We start from the raw sequence: 17,540 nt of genomic DNA on the forward strand, positions 1-17,540 counted from the left end.
TTCCACTCTGGCATTTTACCATGCAACTGTCATGCACGCTTGCGCAGACTTTTTTATTCTAAACTCCGATGAAAATAGATCCACTTTGGCATTTTACCAAGCTACTGTCAAGCGTAGTGTTTTACAAAGCGGTTTTACAACATCAAGCTAATTTACACACGACTGCTGAAAAGGCGCGAGGCCGGAAACAAAAGGGGGAAACTTTATTCATCCCCAAGAAAGAAAATGGTGGGCTTTCCTGGTTCTGTGATCTCCACCGTACCTTCCAACATCTTAGCTACCTTCCCCATCGGCGGCCTCTTCTCCGGTCGATCTTGAAGGCACCACATCGCCGTCTTCACCATCCGATCCACCAAATGAAAATGGGCTCGACTATCATAACTATGTTTGATTCGACGATCCAGTATGTCCTCCACCTTTATCTCCTTGTATACTTTCTCGAATGCCCACCCCGGGAAGTACCAATCCTCGCTGTGCTTCACGGACCCTTGCATCTCAAAATTCCTTGTGCCTGTCACTATTTCCAGCAGCACCATCCCGAAGCTGTACACGTCGGCCTTTGCAGTAATCGGGTCTGGTCTAACCCATTCCGGCGCCATGTACCCCCTTGTCCCCCGCATCCGTGACATGCTCACGATATCCTCCTTTTTCTTCAGCTTTGCCAACCCAAAGTCGGATATCTTGGGGCAGAAATCGTCCCCCAAGAGTATATTTTCCGGCTTAATGTCACAATGCAAAACCCACTCCAAACACTCTTCGTGCAAATACGCTATCGCTCTAGCCACGCCGAGCGCAATCCGGTATCGAACGCCCCATTCCAGTATCGGGTTCTGGCCGTTTTCAGAAAGAGGACCCATTTCTTCCAGCTCCTCATCTTCTCTGGAATTTGCCCGACCAGGACGAAAGATGTACTTGTCGAGGGAGCCATTGGGGACATACTCGTAGACGAGGATTCTCTTACCCTTCTCCGCACAAAACCCCCACAATCTGACCAAGTTGAGGTGGTGCATCCGGGCAATAATTGTGACCTCAGCCCAGAACTCGGGGTCGCCGCCGGCAACATGTTTTAAACATTTCACCGCGACGACGCGGTGATCGGGGAGCTCTCCTTTATAAACATCTCCGAATCCACCTTTGCCTATCAGGTTGGAGAAGTCTTTAGTGGCTGCTTTGAGCTCGGCGTATGTGAACCGCTTGGGTCCACCCGCCGGAAGGAACTCGAGGCCCAAGGTCTGAGCCATGTCCCTGTACTTGATGTACTTCTTCAGAAAACGCCAGAAGAAAAACACCCCAGAGAGCAGCTCTGCAGCAAAGAGGGTACAGATTATCGCTATATTTCTCGCGGTGGTGCTGGATTCTTCGGGCGGTAGAGGGAGGCTTATATTGACCGGGCATGTCGTTTCCAGCAACTTGGTCATGCCGCTGAAGTTTGATATGTCTGTCTCCGAATTGTCAACGCGCAAATACATGACGGCCTCGGTACCCGGCGACCAGTACCCGTATAGCAGCTGTTCGAGTTGAAGAGCGCAATAACCTTGTCCATCGTACTTGAATCCAAACCCAAGACATTTGGCGTCTTTATAGCAGTTAGCTTGACACTCAGATAAATTCCTAGCAGTAATCCGAATCGTATTGCTCACCCCGCTGGTATAATTGACATAATCAAGCTGAAGGAACTTGGTCTTTGCCGGGTTATCGATCGGAATTTTGATGTCGCATCCTTCTTGTGCTCTACCGGAACGCGGCCGAAACCCTGGCGGACATGCACAATTGGTACTAGAATTCGAGCCATCACTCATGCAAATAGCATTAGGCCCACACGTGCCATAAACTTTGCACATTTCTTGCATTGCTTGCCAAACAACGACCCACGCTCTTTGATCTGGAACATAACTGTAGATTCTGAGATTACCATCGTCGTCAAGCGTCAATCTTCGCAAATATGTAGAACCGAAATCCGCAGGAATGAAAAATCCTCCATTCTTCTGGACCATTTTCCCGTCATTCTGGAGCTTTTGGAAAGGGTCTCCCTTATTGGGATCCCAATAACTATCGGTGTTATTGAAAAGCAAGTTCGAGGAATTGGTGAAGCTATACTTACCATTCTTGGAAACTAGTATATTATTCTTTGAAACTAATATGGTATCAGTTATAATCTGGTTCGGTAAAATGGTATCTGTTGGGAATTTGAAACTCTGCCAGCTTGCGAAAGAAAGATTACCCTCGTTGCTTAGGAAGAGACTGGAGTTTGGGTTTCCTGAGGCATTCCCGGGCCACAAGTTCTGGCCCGAGGAGTCGTTGAGACGGAGCTGTCCAGAGGTGGTGATGACAAGCGATGGAAAGCCGTTGACCGCAGAGGCCTTATTGGTTGACCAGACGATGGGGTTTCCGGAGACGTTGCGGTACCAAACTGAGAAGTTGTAGAACTTTTCGGAGCCGGGTAGTAGCTGGAATCCGGCGACGAAGACGGAGTTGGGAGAGACAAGGATTCGGTTCTGGTCTGGGCGCCATGGGGAGTCCGAAAAGTTGAAGGATAAGAAAGTCACAGGTGGGGCTTGTTGTTGGGCTGAGGATGGTGGAGTGCTTGAGAGGAGGAAGGCGAAGGCGAAGGAGAAGAGTAAGGAGAGGATCTGGGTAGCCATGGAAATATTGGTTTGGGGAGGGGGAGGTTCTAACTTTTATGGAATTCTGAATGGCCGGCGAGGGAGAGGTTTTTACTAGTAATTCCATGGCGGCTGGTGGTAGATGAATTCTGGCATTGACGAAGACTATTGACTTGAGATGATGGCCCACGGGGGTTACTTTTCTGGTCCTCGGTTTGATCGCAACATTAACCCGACGTTCAACGTTCTACGCTAACAGCATTCAAATGAATTTTTTTTATCTATCTTTTAAATACATTATTAAAATTTATTTATTTTTATTTTATATACTAAAATATATCATACATCAATATATCTATTTTTTATATCATTTAAATAAAATATTTTTAATATTTTTTATTCATTTCAAATATGTCATTTAATTACCAATAAATTTACAATAGCTCTTTGTATACAATGTCATACAAATTATGTTCTATACACATAAAATAAAGATTTATAAGCTAAAAGTATTCAAAATATATTAAAAAAATAGATTATAGTATGAGAATATTAAAAAGTATATATACTTATTTTATCTAACATTTGCCATGTCTTTACATCTTTCAATGTTTTTAATAGTCCTTATTAATGTGATTGTAATGTGTCTATTTCCATTCTAAATGATAAAAATAACCTAAATAAAAAAAATAACAATCAGAAAATGAAAACAAAATGAGTGTATTAAGATTGTTTTCCACACACTTGCTTCATAAACATTGACATAGGATGCCACTATAGCATGAAAAAAAAAAACTAGAGAGAGAGAGAGAGAGAGAGAGAGAATTAATACAAGTTTTTAGATTGATAAACAGTTCACTTTACATGTAGCGGGTTATTGTAGTGAATTATATTTTAGATTTCTTTTTACATAATCGAATGTAACTCATTTTTTGAACAATTCTTTAAATAATTTACATTTCTTGTATAAGACATAAGCCATCGTGAATGCTCTAAACAAAGTTAAAAAAGTGAAATTCGAAAAACAAAGAATTTAGGAGAATTATATATTAATATTTATTTGAGAAAATATGTTTGGGAAAAGATACTTAGCCCTATGATTTTTACCCCCAAAATTTATTGCTCGAGTATTTTATTTTATTTATTTTTATAATAACAAATGCTTCATTTACAAGGAAAACGTATGTAACCCATTGCATCTTAGAATCTAACAATACTTGAGAAAGGAGAATATTTGGACATTAATGTCATTGTACAATGTTGTGAATGAGTCGAACATGTCGAGCCAACAAATGAGCTGCTTCATTTTCTTGTTGTCCAACATGAGTCACTTTATAAGTCATGAACCTACGAAAGAGAAGCTGAATTTGCCCGGTCAAAGAATTCTAACTTGATAAAGGAGCACCTCTTGCTCTAATTGCATCAATAACCACCAATGAATCCCTTTCTAATATCAAATCATAAAAACCCATATTCTAAACCATCTGCATGCCTCGAAATGTAGCCATAGCTTCTATATCATCAACTTCAAAAATACCAACTTCCTTACGGCACATAGCAAATAAAACATCTCATTTATCATTACGAACAAATTGACAATCACCCTAAGTCCCACATGACTAGAAGATTGAAACGACAAATCATCAAAGTTAATTTTAACCTTACCTTGTGGAGGTGGAATCCATGAAACTACACGGTCCTTATTTGCTAGCACATAGTCAGACTTTACAGTTACATAGCTCTCAACATAGGCAAGGCAATTATCTACCTTGTTCATAACTCCATAGTCTTGTTGCTAAAATAAAACAATAGTTTCTATTTTTCCAAAGACCCCAAGCAATAGTAAATAAAAGTGAAACACTACTCAAATCAGCCAACATCAATTCCCATACCAAATTTTGAAAATCATAAACTATATCTAACATATCCACAACCTTAGGAAATCGGGTAACAAACCACATGAGTAGCTAAACATTGAAAGAGAGCATGGGTGCTAGTTTTTGAAGCTAACTTACAACGGGCACACAAATAAGAAACGATACTTTTTTACAATAAATTCACCTTTGTAGGCAAGTGACAAGCCCTCTATGCAAAATTTTTCACCTTTTTGGGTAGTTTTAATTTCCAAAATTTTCTCTAGAAATTCGACTTTCATAGAGAATCTAAAGTTTAAGCCAAGACCTGCAAATAATAAATTTAATAATATATAGTAGCCAAAACTCATTGAATAGAAACCATTTTTGGCATCTTTCCAAGTGATCTGATTTTCACAAAGCTATGGGAATAGATGAACATTTAAAATCTGATCAGCTTCAAAAGATGAAAAACTTCATACACTAGATGTTGGTTCCAAGTCCTTGAATGCTAATTCAACAAGCAACTAACATGAGTATCAGAGGATAAGAGCTGATGACTAGATAGAAACTAATTCAACAAAGAAATTGGGTGCCAATTATCTTTTCAAATCCAAAATTTATCCCCTTGTCTAATGCGCCACCGACACCCAAGTGCAAAACCTGTTTAACTGTAAAGATGCTTCTCCATACATAAGAAGGGCTATGCACTATACTAGAGCTCAGAAAATCTAATTTGGGACAATATTTAGCCTTAAGTACTTCATAAAACAAAAAAATGACTGTCATGCAATAATCTACAACCCTATTTTGCAAGTAAAGAAATATTGAATAACTTTAAATCTTTGAAACCCATCTTACCATGAAACTTTGAAGTGCAAAGTTTTTCCAACTCACCCAATGAACTTTACGTACATGATCATGTTGACCCCACCAAAACCTTGCAAACATTGCTTCAAGCTCCTTACAAAATGATTTGGGTAATTTAAAGCAACTCATAGTGTATGTTGGCAATGCCTGAACGACAGCTTTGATCAAAATCTCTCTACTACCCTGTGATAACATTTTTTCCTTCCAACCTTAAAACTTTTTCTAAACCCTTTCTTTAAGCTCCTTAAAAGTCATATTACAAGACTTACCAATAAAAGATGGGAGGCCCAAATAACAATCATGGAGTTGCAATGCAATAATATTCCAAAGTCTTTTAATATCATTCACCACCTAATCTTTAACATTTTTGCAACTTAGTCTTGTCCAAATTATATTTTTGACAAAAAACAATCTCATAAAGATGAAGTAAATGTTTAATACACTCATTTGCGGCATATGTTGCTTGATAGAAAATTAAACAATCATTTGCAAAGAATAAATGAGTGATAAGAGGAGCACCCAGACATACCCTACCACCCTTAATCAGCCCACAAGATTTAGCGTGTTGAAGAAGAGTAGATAAAGCTTTAATACATAATACAAATAAGGGGATAATGGGCCACCTTGTCACAAACCTCTAAATGTAGCAAAAGATGAAGTAGGAATCCCATTAAGAAGAACCTTTTAAGTAACAAAAATTAAACAAGACATAACCAACTCCACCCATTTTAAATCAAAACCCAATTTCAACAAAACTTGTTGAACAAAAACCCATTCCACTCTATCATAAGGTTTGCTCATATCAAGTTTCACTAACATAACACAATTTCTGCCCCTCCTTTTCTTCTGGATAGTATTAATAGTCTCAAAAGTAAGGAGAACATGATCAGTAATGAGTCACCTCGATATGAAAGCACATTGATAATCAGAAATCACAGAAGGCAAAATAGTTTTAAGTCTATTAGCAATAACCTTGACAATAGGCATAATTTGATGAGTCAATATTTAGTAACTCTCTCATGTTGGTTCTTCTTTGGAATAAGAACTTAAAAGTTTCATTTAATTCAGGAGAAACAACCACATGATTCAAAGAGTGTAAAACAACATTTGTAACAATCTCCCCTCCTAAAAAAAGATTTCGTCCTCGAAATCGAAATAAGTAAGAAATAATAATTTAATGAAGAGGTGTTGCTTACCAACCTACTGTCTATCCCGTATATATTTGCCTTTGAGATTATGTCATTCCTTAACTCTCTTACTTTAATCAACAATTATATTATACTTCTTTCCACAAGGTTGGCCAAGTTGTATCGACATACTCTCCAAACCTAAAACTTCAAGTAAATAATCTTCTGAAACTCTTCTTTTAGAAAAACATAGGCGATATACTTTAAGTGTTCTTGTAAATACCAAAGTTAGTAGAGAATTCATCAAAATTAAGCCGTTAACCTCTCTCTCTCTCTCTCTCTCTCTCTTAACAAAATCGGTGGCACTCAGTTTTAGACCAGACAACTCTGATCCGCATAATTTTTATAGGTCTTCTGTAGCTGTCAGGCGCCGCATAGCTATGACTTCTGTAGTTGTCAGGCGCCGTAGCTATGATACTACATTGCTCTTCTGTAATTGTCAGGCGCCGCATAGCTATAACACTACTTTGTTCTTCTGTAGTTGTCAGGCACCGCAACTATGATACTACATTGCTCTTGTCTCTTGTAGAGAAATGCTTCACGAGAGATGATTCGTCATAATTTTCTCTATAAAAGAATTATTCAGTTCATCTTCTTTCACATCTCATCTTCTTCACTTTTCTGAAATTAATCTGTATTCTTACTCTGCAATCTCTTTCTGCTTACTCACTTTGCAATAGCTCAGCAATTTTCTCATTACCAAAACATGAGATATTCTGCACCTCGTTCACCAGTTGTTTATGCTTCTTCCGTAGGTGCTATAATGCAATCCAATAATGATCTGACTAATAAGTCAGATAATGAACTTATCTACGAGCTTATGAGTCTCGGTACTTGATACTCATCAGTCATTGTCGCATATTCTCAGCGACTGCAATCCAGGATTGGTGGGGTTGACAAACTCCACGAAAATATTTCTATCCTTCAGAGGCTTCTTATGGAATCCAACATGAAGATAGAAGCAGTAAAGCGAGAGAACAAAGATTTAAAATCTTTGCTTAACTCTTCTTTTCGAGTGGCTACTCATTTAGATAGGAAAGACATGCAGATTTTTGAAGAGCAAGAACGTTTAAAGATTGAGGCAAAGAGCCTCAAATTTCTGTAATTTTGCTTTATGATAATAAAATAATACTTCACAAATATTCATATTTATGTTTCTATCTTCTGGTAGATGTTTTATGTGCTCCATTTTATTTCTTTCAGGAATTTTCATATATATGACATGATCCCATGACTCATATAAATATGCATTTAATCATGCATATCCAAACTCTTAGTAATCTTCAAGTTAATAAAAACCTCAAGGAGTTCTACTGGTCTAGGACTAACTTACTTCTTTATAATCGCAACAATCAGTCATCTTCCTAGGTGGTACTTTGATAACTGACCAGTTAATAACTTAAACTTGAGACTTTCTCTCTTATGATTGTCATAACTCTTCTATCCATCATGAGTTATCAATTATTCTAACTCTAAATGATTTATTCCTAATGTTCACATAAATCCTCAAGACCAAGATTTTACTCTCTATATAATAGTTTTCAAAAGAAGATCGATCTATGTATCCATAAATATAGTGCTTTGCCAGAAATCATTTACTGGCAGCGTGGTAATATTATTATCATAAATGAATCCTACTAAGGCTAAAGCTTCTCCTAATCAAATTACTTTTCCAAACACAATTTCTATCATATTCTCAGAATCAAAACAATTCTCCAAATATGTGGAATACCATTCATCAATCCTACATATCCTTTCTCATATTACTAAAAGGTATTCTATATCTACATTGGTATGAACAATAATACTTCTAATGAAAATTGTTACTCTTACCACTAGGGTAACAATTCAGCTTCCAAGCTGAATTCTCAAGCACTACCACAATTAATAGAAACAATGACTCGTTTGAATCAAACAATGTACAATTTACCAACCCCAATGACTTGACCTACTCCAAAATAACAATAATGCAATACTACCATCAATTGCAATCAGATCAACTTTAACTATGTTTACCTCAACTAATCCTTCATCCATCGGGAAATTCTGATCCTCTTGATTGTTATCTCTCTTAGGATTCCGAGGTATTCTATCACGAGTCATGTGTCCCTTCTTGAAACACACGAGTATATGTATTAAAACCACATACTACCTTTCATACCTTAAGAAATTCAAGCCTACTGACGACTAAAATTTCAAGCCTAATGTTTGGTGCATTTCCTAAGGACATGTGGATTTACTGCCCAGAGACGTATTGCTCTGATACCACCCTGTGACGGCCCCAAATTCCGTTTGGGATTGGACGGACATTTGAAGCTTCAAGACATGTAACACAAGGTTACCTGCCCCCGTTCATGACATATAAGATGCAATGTTCCTAACATGCATCTAACATTATGCAATATTCGCAGCGGATAAATTATTTCTTTAGCAATACTATGCACCAAATTGAAAATATCCCAAATGCTTAAAACATACTTGATATATAAAGACTCATTGAACAACTAAGATCATAACACTAGTCCAAAATGATTATGATTCAAAAAGTACTGGAGATGCAACTCCATCGTACAAGTAGTAATTTACGTTAACTACTATATTAACATTGACGTCGCATCGTCGCTCAGTCAACTGTGTCTAGTTGGTCAGCTCCTGATTCTCCTTCAGATCCTGTAACAAGATCTACCATTCAGGGGGAATGGTAGTTGGGACTACCACAGTGAGATTTGATTACAAATCTCAGTAAGTTAACAAAAAACTTCCACACAGGCTAATGATGCATGGATGACAGTAAAAGCATAAATGCATAATCAAATTCATAAGTAATTAAAGCATAACTTGGCATACAACATAGCATAATTGACATAACTTAAATTGAAACATGAACTGAACTTGACTTGACGTGAACTTGATCTGAACCTTGACTTAACATGAAAAATACATACTCCACAGTTGTTGTGGCCTCATGTATTCTACGTGTAAATACATACTCCACAGTTGTTGTGGTCTCATGTATTTTACACAAACTTGACTTAACATAAAAAATACATACTCCACAGTTGTTGTGGCCCCATATATTCTAAGTGTAAATACATACTCCACAGTTGTTGTGGCCCCATATATTCTAAGTGTAAATACATACTCTACAGTTGTTGTGGCCCCATGGCTACACAAACTTATTCTTTAACTGCTTAAATACATACTCCACAGTTGTTGTGGCCCCATGTATTCTACGTGTCATAATTGTTGTGTCTCACGTAGTGTATGCGTCACAATTGCTGTGACCCCATACATAAGTAATCAAGATGAAACGTGACTGGAATACGAAAGGACTGAAGTCCTGACGTAACATAACGTGACTTGAACATAACTTGAAATACATGACCAACTTGAGATAGAAATATTTCGTAACATGGCATAACATATAATAGACAACATATTTAACATGACATACTTGCAACAGTGAATATTACATGACTTGACATACATGTAATAGATGACATACTTAGCATGACGTACTTGTAATGTACAGTAATACATAACAGAATATATTATGTAACAGATAAAAATTGATGACAGAATAAATTCTGTATAATAGACAATTACGTGATAACTTGGCATGGCATGACATATATGATAACACATATACATATATTGTAGTTCCTTTACTTAGCACACATACACAATAGACTGCTAGTAAGTTAAAAACTAACTTACCTCGATCTCTGCGTTTCTTATAAAACCTTAAGCGCGATCACGAGGAACTATAATTAGTGATTCTAAAAGTTAGCACTAAATCACTAATAAATTGAAATATAAAAAATACTAACTTAAAGAGTAAAATTTCTATTTTACTCTTTGCATGTACGAAAATGACCGTTTTACCCATAACTTAAGGATTTTGCATACTAATTCCAAAAGTCACCAAAATTTACATGCCTCATGTAAATTTTATCCTCAATTCATATATCAATTTAGAAAAATTTGAAACTAATCACAACTATTAAAACTCCATAGGGCCAAAATTCTCATATGCTATTTCTATTGATTTTTGTTTCCAACTTGTTTTGATCAACCTTTTGATCTATGACTTATAAATATGTGATCTTCAAACCAAACCATCACATGATTTAAAAAGATGTCCTAAAACATATATAAGCTTCTAATTCAAGATCACATGGTTAAAAATTAACCAAAACATAAATTTAGCCAAGAACATCCACACTTTGGCTTATTTGAATATCTCTTTACATAAAATTTCATATCTTTGAAACTAACATCAAATATATTCAAAATAATAATATAACATGTATATAAGATGCTTAGGATCCTCCAATAAAATTATCAAAGTCATTGGAATAGGTTTAGACCACCAGAGAGTTAAACTTTCTCAAAAAAGAAATTGTTTTTCCTCTTCCAGTTTCTAAGTTTCTAAATCTAAGAAAATCTTTCATCAAAACATTTAATCATGCAAAAATCCTCAACCAATAGTCATATATACATGTTAAAAATACTCCATAAAAATTTCGGACCAATATCTATCCATTAGCTTGGTCAAAAACTCCAAACTATAACATATTCTCCAGTTTATCTCCCAGAATGACCTTTCTATAGTTTACATAATATTTGACTGACCAAATGATCTTCAAATGAGACAAATAAGATATCCATGTAAACTAGACTAAAAAAGGAACGACTTATATGAAGGAGACTTTATGATAAAAAAAACTTACAAAAGCTTCAAAATGGGCATGCAAAAGAACTCCTAAAAGCTGTCCGAGAGAAAGTGTTTGATATTCTTTTAAAGGAACGTGTAAATGAAGATAAGTTCGTGGGTGATGGCTGGAGATGCTTATGGACGAGATAAGGAAGATGATAAGGCTGGAGTTGAGAGTTGAGTGTAGTTTTCTCCTACCCAAAATATCTATAAAAGATTATCTCAAAATATTCTATCCAATAATATCTACAAAAATCAGTTTAAGATATTTTCCAAATGTGGAGTAGACTTGGAAGAGTAAGGTGGCTAAAATCTTTCCATGTGTATTTTAAATCTCTATTCTTAAGATATTTTCCAAATGTGTATTTTGCTTATGTGTCATGATCTCACACCTTGCTTTCCTTCACAATTCCATCTAATGGTTTCTCTTTGTGCCAAGTATCTAATACTATTCATTATGTGTGGTTAAGATCTTGCCAAGTGTCCAAATAAAATTTCGCTAACCTAATTTGGACATTTCACACTGTGATTTTGAAAACACTGCGCTTAGTTGTTTACCGAGGTTACTATTCACTCCAAAAATAAACGTAATAAACTTAGTACTGAAAAGTCCTAAATATTCAATTAAGTCTAGTGGTATAGACTATAATGTATTCTGACACTTCTAACTATCTCAAATAATTAAAATCGTATTTCTGGCACCATAGTGAGTGATAACACTAACTATGTTGACAGACTAAAACCTATGCAATTAGTGGATTCGTGAAAGCTTATAGAGTCTTCACGAGATTCCTAAAGTCAATAGAAATTCCACAATTGAATTTCTAACGGGCTGTTACAAATACTATCTGGAATAGGCGCTTTCAAGGGTTGCATTTGAAACAAAGCTTCCCTAACTTTGTCCCCGGTATATGGTCTCAAAAGATTAGCATTCATTGTAAGAATTATAAAAACAATGTGTTGATATTGCTAGGAACTGGAAAAACACGATGGAAATACTTTGTATATTTTTCACACTATAAAGCTGTACAAAACTCTACTATTTATAGCAGCTCATGCATGTCACTACACTACAAAATCACTAGGATATAAGAAACCTGTTATACACACTACTCCAACATTGCTTTTATATTACATGAAAGAAATGGCATGGCAGGTGACAGAAACACACTGCATGCATACAAACAAAAATATTTTATCTTTTGCACATACCCTCTGCAGGTTGCTTTATGTTTGCATTTGCTGACTTGCAATCCAACGTAGCAGGAGGGTGCCCTTCCATCTCAGCAATTTCCTCACTCTTCAACAGCCCCCCGCAACATGGAGAGTAGATATCTGCTACTCCCATCTTGAGCATGCAAGAGTAGAGACTTTGGGAATCCAAAGCTTTGGTAAACATATCTGCCACTTGTGATTTACTCGACACATGTTTTGTAATAATGCATCCTTCTTGTATCTTATCTCGAATTAAATGACAGTCAAGCTTTATATGCTTAGTTCTTTCATGAAACATAGGATTAGTAGCTATGTATAGGGCTGACTTGTTATCACAATATAGAAGAGCAGCTTGGGGATGTTCTACTTGTAGGTCTTCAAACAAGTACTTGAGCCACATTAATTCATAACATAGATTTGCCATGGCCCTATACTCTGCTTCCGAGGAGGATCTGGAAACAACATGTTGTTTCTTGGACTTCCAAGACACAAGTGAATCACCAGTAAGACACAATATCCTGTGACAGACCTCCTGCTATCAGGACAAGCCCCCCAATCTGAATCATTGTATCCATGCAGTTGTAACCTTGAATTTTTTGGATAGAATAAGCCTTGGCCTGGTGCCCTTTTTGATGTACCTTAAAATCTTGTGTGCTGCATGTAGGCGAGGAATCCTAGGATTATCCATGAACTAACTTAATAACTGGACTGCATATGAGATATCAGGCCTAGTTATTGTCAAATATAGTAATCTACTAGTTAGCCTTCTGTAGATTGTTGGTTCTGGAAGCAGCTCTCCTTCCTCCTTGCTTAACTTCATGTTTTGATCCATAGGGATCTTAACAGGTACAGATCCAATGGTTCCCTAGTCACTCAAAATGTCTAGAGCATATTTCCTCTGACATATATGGATACCATCTTCAGATCTGGTCACCTCAATTCCAAAAAACTAACTTTAGCTTCCCTAATTCTTTGATTCTAAATTTCTCACGAAGACTGGTTTTGAGACACTTAATGATTTTAATGCAATTACTAGCTACTATAATGTCATCCACATAGACCAAAATGGCTGTGAATGATCCTTCAGTACTCTTGGTAAACAAACTGTAATCAGTTTTGGACTGTGTGAATCCTTGCTCAACAATGAAGTTGGAAAGTTTAGAATACCATTGTCATGATGCTTGCTTTAAGCCATATAAACTTTTCTTCAATTTGCACACCTTCTTACTATCATCACTAGGATACCCAGGGGGTAGTTCCATATAAACCTCCTCATCTAACTCACCATGCAAAAATGCATTGTTTACATCAAGTTGGAAAATGCCCCATCCTTTTATTGCTGCTATAGCCAAGAGGGTTCTCACAGTGACAAGCTTAGCCACTGGTGAGAAGGTCTCATGATAGTCTATTTCTTCTTGTTGGGTGTATCCCTTTGCCACCAACCTTGCCTTAAGCCTTTCCACACTCCCATCAGCTTTGAATTTAACTTTATACACCCACTTACATCTAATTGTTCTCTTATCAGATGGTAAACTAACTAAGTCCCAAGTTTTATTAAGTTCAAGAGTATCTATTTCAGCTCTCATGGTTGTGCACCACTTGGGTGAATTTTTGGCTTCTTGGTAAGTGCTAGGTTCAGTTTGGGATGTAATGGAGGAAACAAAAGATCTATGTAAATTGGACAATTTTTCATATGAAATATTGTTACTGAGAGGGTAAGTATTACCTGTGAGACTATTGCCTTTCTGTTTGTTCAACATTTGAGATGGGTGAAGAGAAGTGGCCTGCTGACATATGAAATCCTGCAAATGGAATGGTGTTTTTTGAACCCTTGTTGACCTCTTTGGTAAGTGATTGATAGTTGTGGTATTTGTTGCACTGTCATGAGGAGGAGGATCTTGTGGACTGGTTTCTGTCTCAAATTGAGAAGGGACCTCAATGACTTCCTGTTTTGCGATGTTGTTTTGTGAATTTGTCTCATTTTCTTAGGCAATATTTGAGGTATTTGTGACAGGTTTTGTAAGAATGGTTGGGACTTGAGTGAAACTGATATTGTTTTGATTAGACTGCAAATGAATATTAGTGGAAGTCCCATTTTTGTAGGGGAAAACATTCTCAGAGAAAACCACATTTCTTGAAGTGAATACCCTTTTGGTTTCAACATCCAGCAAGGTATATCCTTTAATCCCAAAGGGATATCCCATAAACACAAATTTTTTTGCTCTGGGGTCAAATTTGCGCCTTCCATTTACAATGGTGGTGGCAAAGGCTAGGCATTCAAATACTTTAAGATGTGTGTAGCTTGGCTTTGTTTTGAATAGGATTTGATAAGGACTTTTGTTGTTTAAGATAGGTGAAGATATTTTTTTTATGAGATGTACAGCAGTTAAAACACAATGGTTCCAATATCTTAAAGGTACCCCATTTTGAAATCTTAGTGCCCTTGCTGTGTTTAAAATGTGTTGGTGCTTTCTTTCCACCACAGCATTTTGCTGTGGTGTTTCAACACAACTCCTTTGATGTATGATCCCCTTTTCAAGATAAAATTTTTTCATGTTAAATTCCCCTCCATTGTCACTTCGAATGATTTTTATTTTGGTTTCAAATTGAGTTTCCACCATAGCACAAAAGTGTTGAAGAGTAGTGGTGGCATTAGATTTTAGTTTTAACATATAAGTCCAAGTACACCTTCTAAAATCATCAACAATAGTTAAGAAATATTTTGAACCATCACTGCCAATCTCATTGCAAGGACCCTAAATGTCACAATGTAAAAGTTCTAAACACCTTTCTGTTTGTGTGTACTGGTGTGGAATGGTAGTTTGTGAAGTTTGGCTAAGGGACATATGGAGCAAGGTTTTTCACTAGGAGTTTTGGCAAAATGCACATCAACACTTATGTCAAAAACTGAGTGAGAAGAGTGTCCTAGTCTATAATGCCAAATATCAAAACTTTGGTCATTGTTGATGGTTGGAGTGGAAACTGAAAAGGAAGATGAAGATGAGAGACTCATTTTGTCCATTGCATCTGACAAGGCTGAGGGAGAGACCTCTCTTTGCAGCATGTGGTACAGCCCCTGCCTCACTTCACCTATGCCAATCGTCCTCCAAATTGAAAGGTCCTGTATGTAGCAGAAATAAGGAAAGAAAAGCAAACAACAATGAAGTGTCTGTGTCAGTTTTCTAGCAGAAATTAGGTTGAAGGTGAAACTAGGAACACAAAGAACATCTTGTAGGATTAGAGAATCTGTAACTCTTACTGTTCCTATGTGAGTAACAACAGCTACCTCACCATTAGGTAGAGCAACAAAGTGAGAGGTTTGTGATTGTATTGAAGAGAATAATGAGGGGGATCAGATCATATGATCTGTTGCCCCCGTATCAATGATCCAAGGCACATTCAATTTATTTGAAGATTTGGAATTAAAAATAGATAGGCAAAGTGGTATACCAGACATTTGATGGACATTTTCATCAGAAGATGAAGATGCAAAGATGCTTTGAACATTGTTGGCCGAGGGGTTCAAATGTGAGGGACTTGAGACTGGTTTAAGTAGAGCCATAAGTTGAGAATATTGTTCTTGACTTAAAGATGCTTGAGACTTGTCATTTACCAAGTCCTGTGCTAAAGTTGGAGAACCTGTGGCTTGATTTGCTGAAGGTTTGTTCCTCCCATCAAACTTGTGAGTTGATGGGTATCCATGAAGCTTGAAACATTTGTCTGTTGTATGACCTGGAACTTGACAATGAGAGCAAACTGGTTTGTTTGGATTAGCCTTAAAACATATTTCTAGAGAATGGCTTGTCATTTTGCGAAAAGAACAATAGTATCGATCCCTCTTTTTATGTAGAAGTGTTTGGTTTACCACCTTCCTTGTAGTTGCCTCGAGTAAACAATGCCATAGAGTCATGAGCAGATCCCTCAGTGGATATTTTCCTTCTTTTTTCTTCTTGTTGTATTATGGAATAAACCTTGTTAAGACTAGGGAAGGGTTTAGTTAAGAGAATTTGAGCTTTGATTCCCTTATAAGATCATTCAGACTCATTAGGAATTTCATAACCTAATCCCTTTGTTGGTTTTGTACAACAACTTTCAAGCCTCCACAGTTGCAACTTGGAATTGTCTCATAATTCAAAAGCTCATCAAGTAAAGTTTTGAGTTTGGAGAAATAAACACTTACAACATCTTGGTTTTGCATCAGCATGGTTACAGCTTGTTTGATCTCAAAGTCAACAACCAAAAGCCCATCAAAACCCAACATAAATTTGAGTTTCTCCAAATGAGAAACTAGAGATTTGGTTTCTATAATGAAAACCAAATCGGGATCTTTTCTCCAAACTAGATCGCAAAGGACTTGGACTCCCTGTGGTTTCTCAAGTTCACGGGAATTCCAACTTAGAAACCTCATGGTATTCGGTGGGGTTGTAACACAACCTTCCCTAATATAATCTCAAAATCCACCAATCCATCGTCATCCAATGGTTTTAGAAATTTAAAATCAACATTAAAGAGTGAGATTGAAGTAGAAGACTCAAGGACTCTATCTTAGATGGTAGCATAGTCAGAACAACTCTAGATTACAACCGAGAAGCTTTCTACTTGTTCTACCCTTTTAGTCGACCCTGTCCTAGCCGTGAAGGACTTGTAAGTGTAACTAAGGGAATATCAATAGATGAGCTATTTTGTTGGATAGTTATCGATGCTAGCCCAGAACTAATGACAGAGTCCACAAGCCCAACTTGACCTAGTGCCTCATTTCTAAATTTTTCACAGATGTCGACCATGTCAGTTACATGCCCCAAAGGATATTTTGCTGCTTTGAGTAACCGTTCACCCACCGCTAATGGAGAGGTTGCTAGTGACTGGAGAACATCGGCCAAAGAAGATTTTCGTCCATGGGCTACATTAGAACCAAACTAAAGTGTAGCAAATTTGCTTAGCCCCCCCAAGGATGACCAGAACCACTATCAAACCATAGCCATACTCCATATGGAAAGCCCTCCTTCTCAAATACATGCCTATGAGTTAACCATAAATCACAATTCCGATCAAGATGCCCCAAACAACCACAATAGTAATAGTAATTTGGGAGTTT

The 17,540-nt window shown here is 36.9% G+C and overlaps 1 protein-coding gene across 1 annotated transcript; it reads right to left on the reverse strand.

The window, feature by feature from the left end:
- Positions 1 to 13: 13 nt before the first annotated feature.
- LOC122313933 (G-type lectin S-receptor-like serine/threonine-protein kinase At5g24080) lies at positions 14 to 2,773 on the reverse strand. Its single transcript, XM_043129263.1, has one exon. It carries the CDS (start codon positions 2,640 to 2,642, stop codon positions 204 to 206), a length of 2,439 nt encoding a protein of 812 aa, XP_042985197.1. The 5' UTR covers positions 2,643 to 2,773; the 3' UTR covers positions 14 to 203.
- Between the last annotated feature and the right edge of the window lie 14,767 nt (positions 2,774 to 17,540).

This window comes from Carya illinoinensis, chromosome 6 (genome assembly GCF_018687715.1).
Source record: "Carya illinoinensis cultivar Pawnee chromosome 6, C.illinoinensisPawnee_v1, whole genome shotgun sequence".
In the NCBI taxonomy this organism is placed as follows: domain Eukaryota; kingdom Viridiplantae; phylum Streptophyta; class Magnoliopsida; order Fagales; family Juglandaceae; genus Carya; species Carya illinoinensis.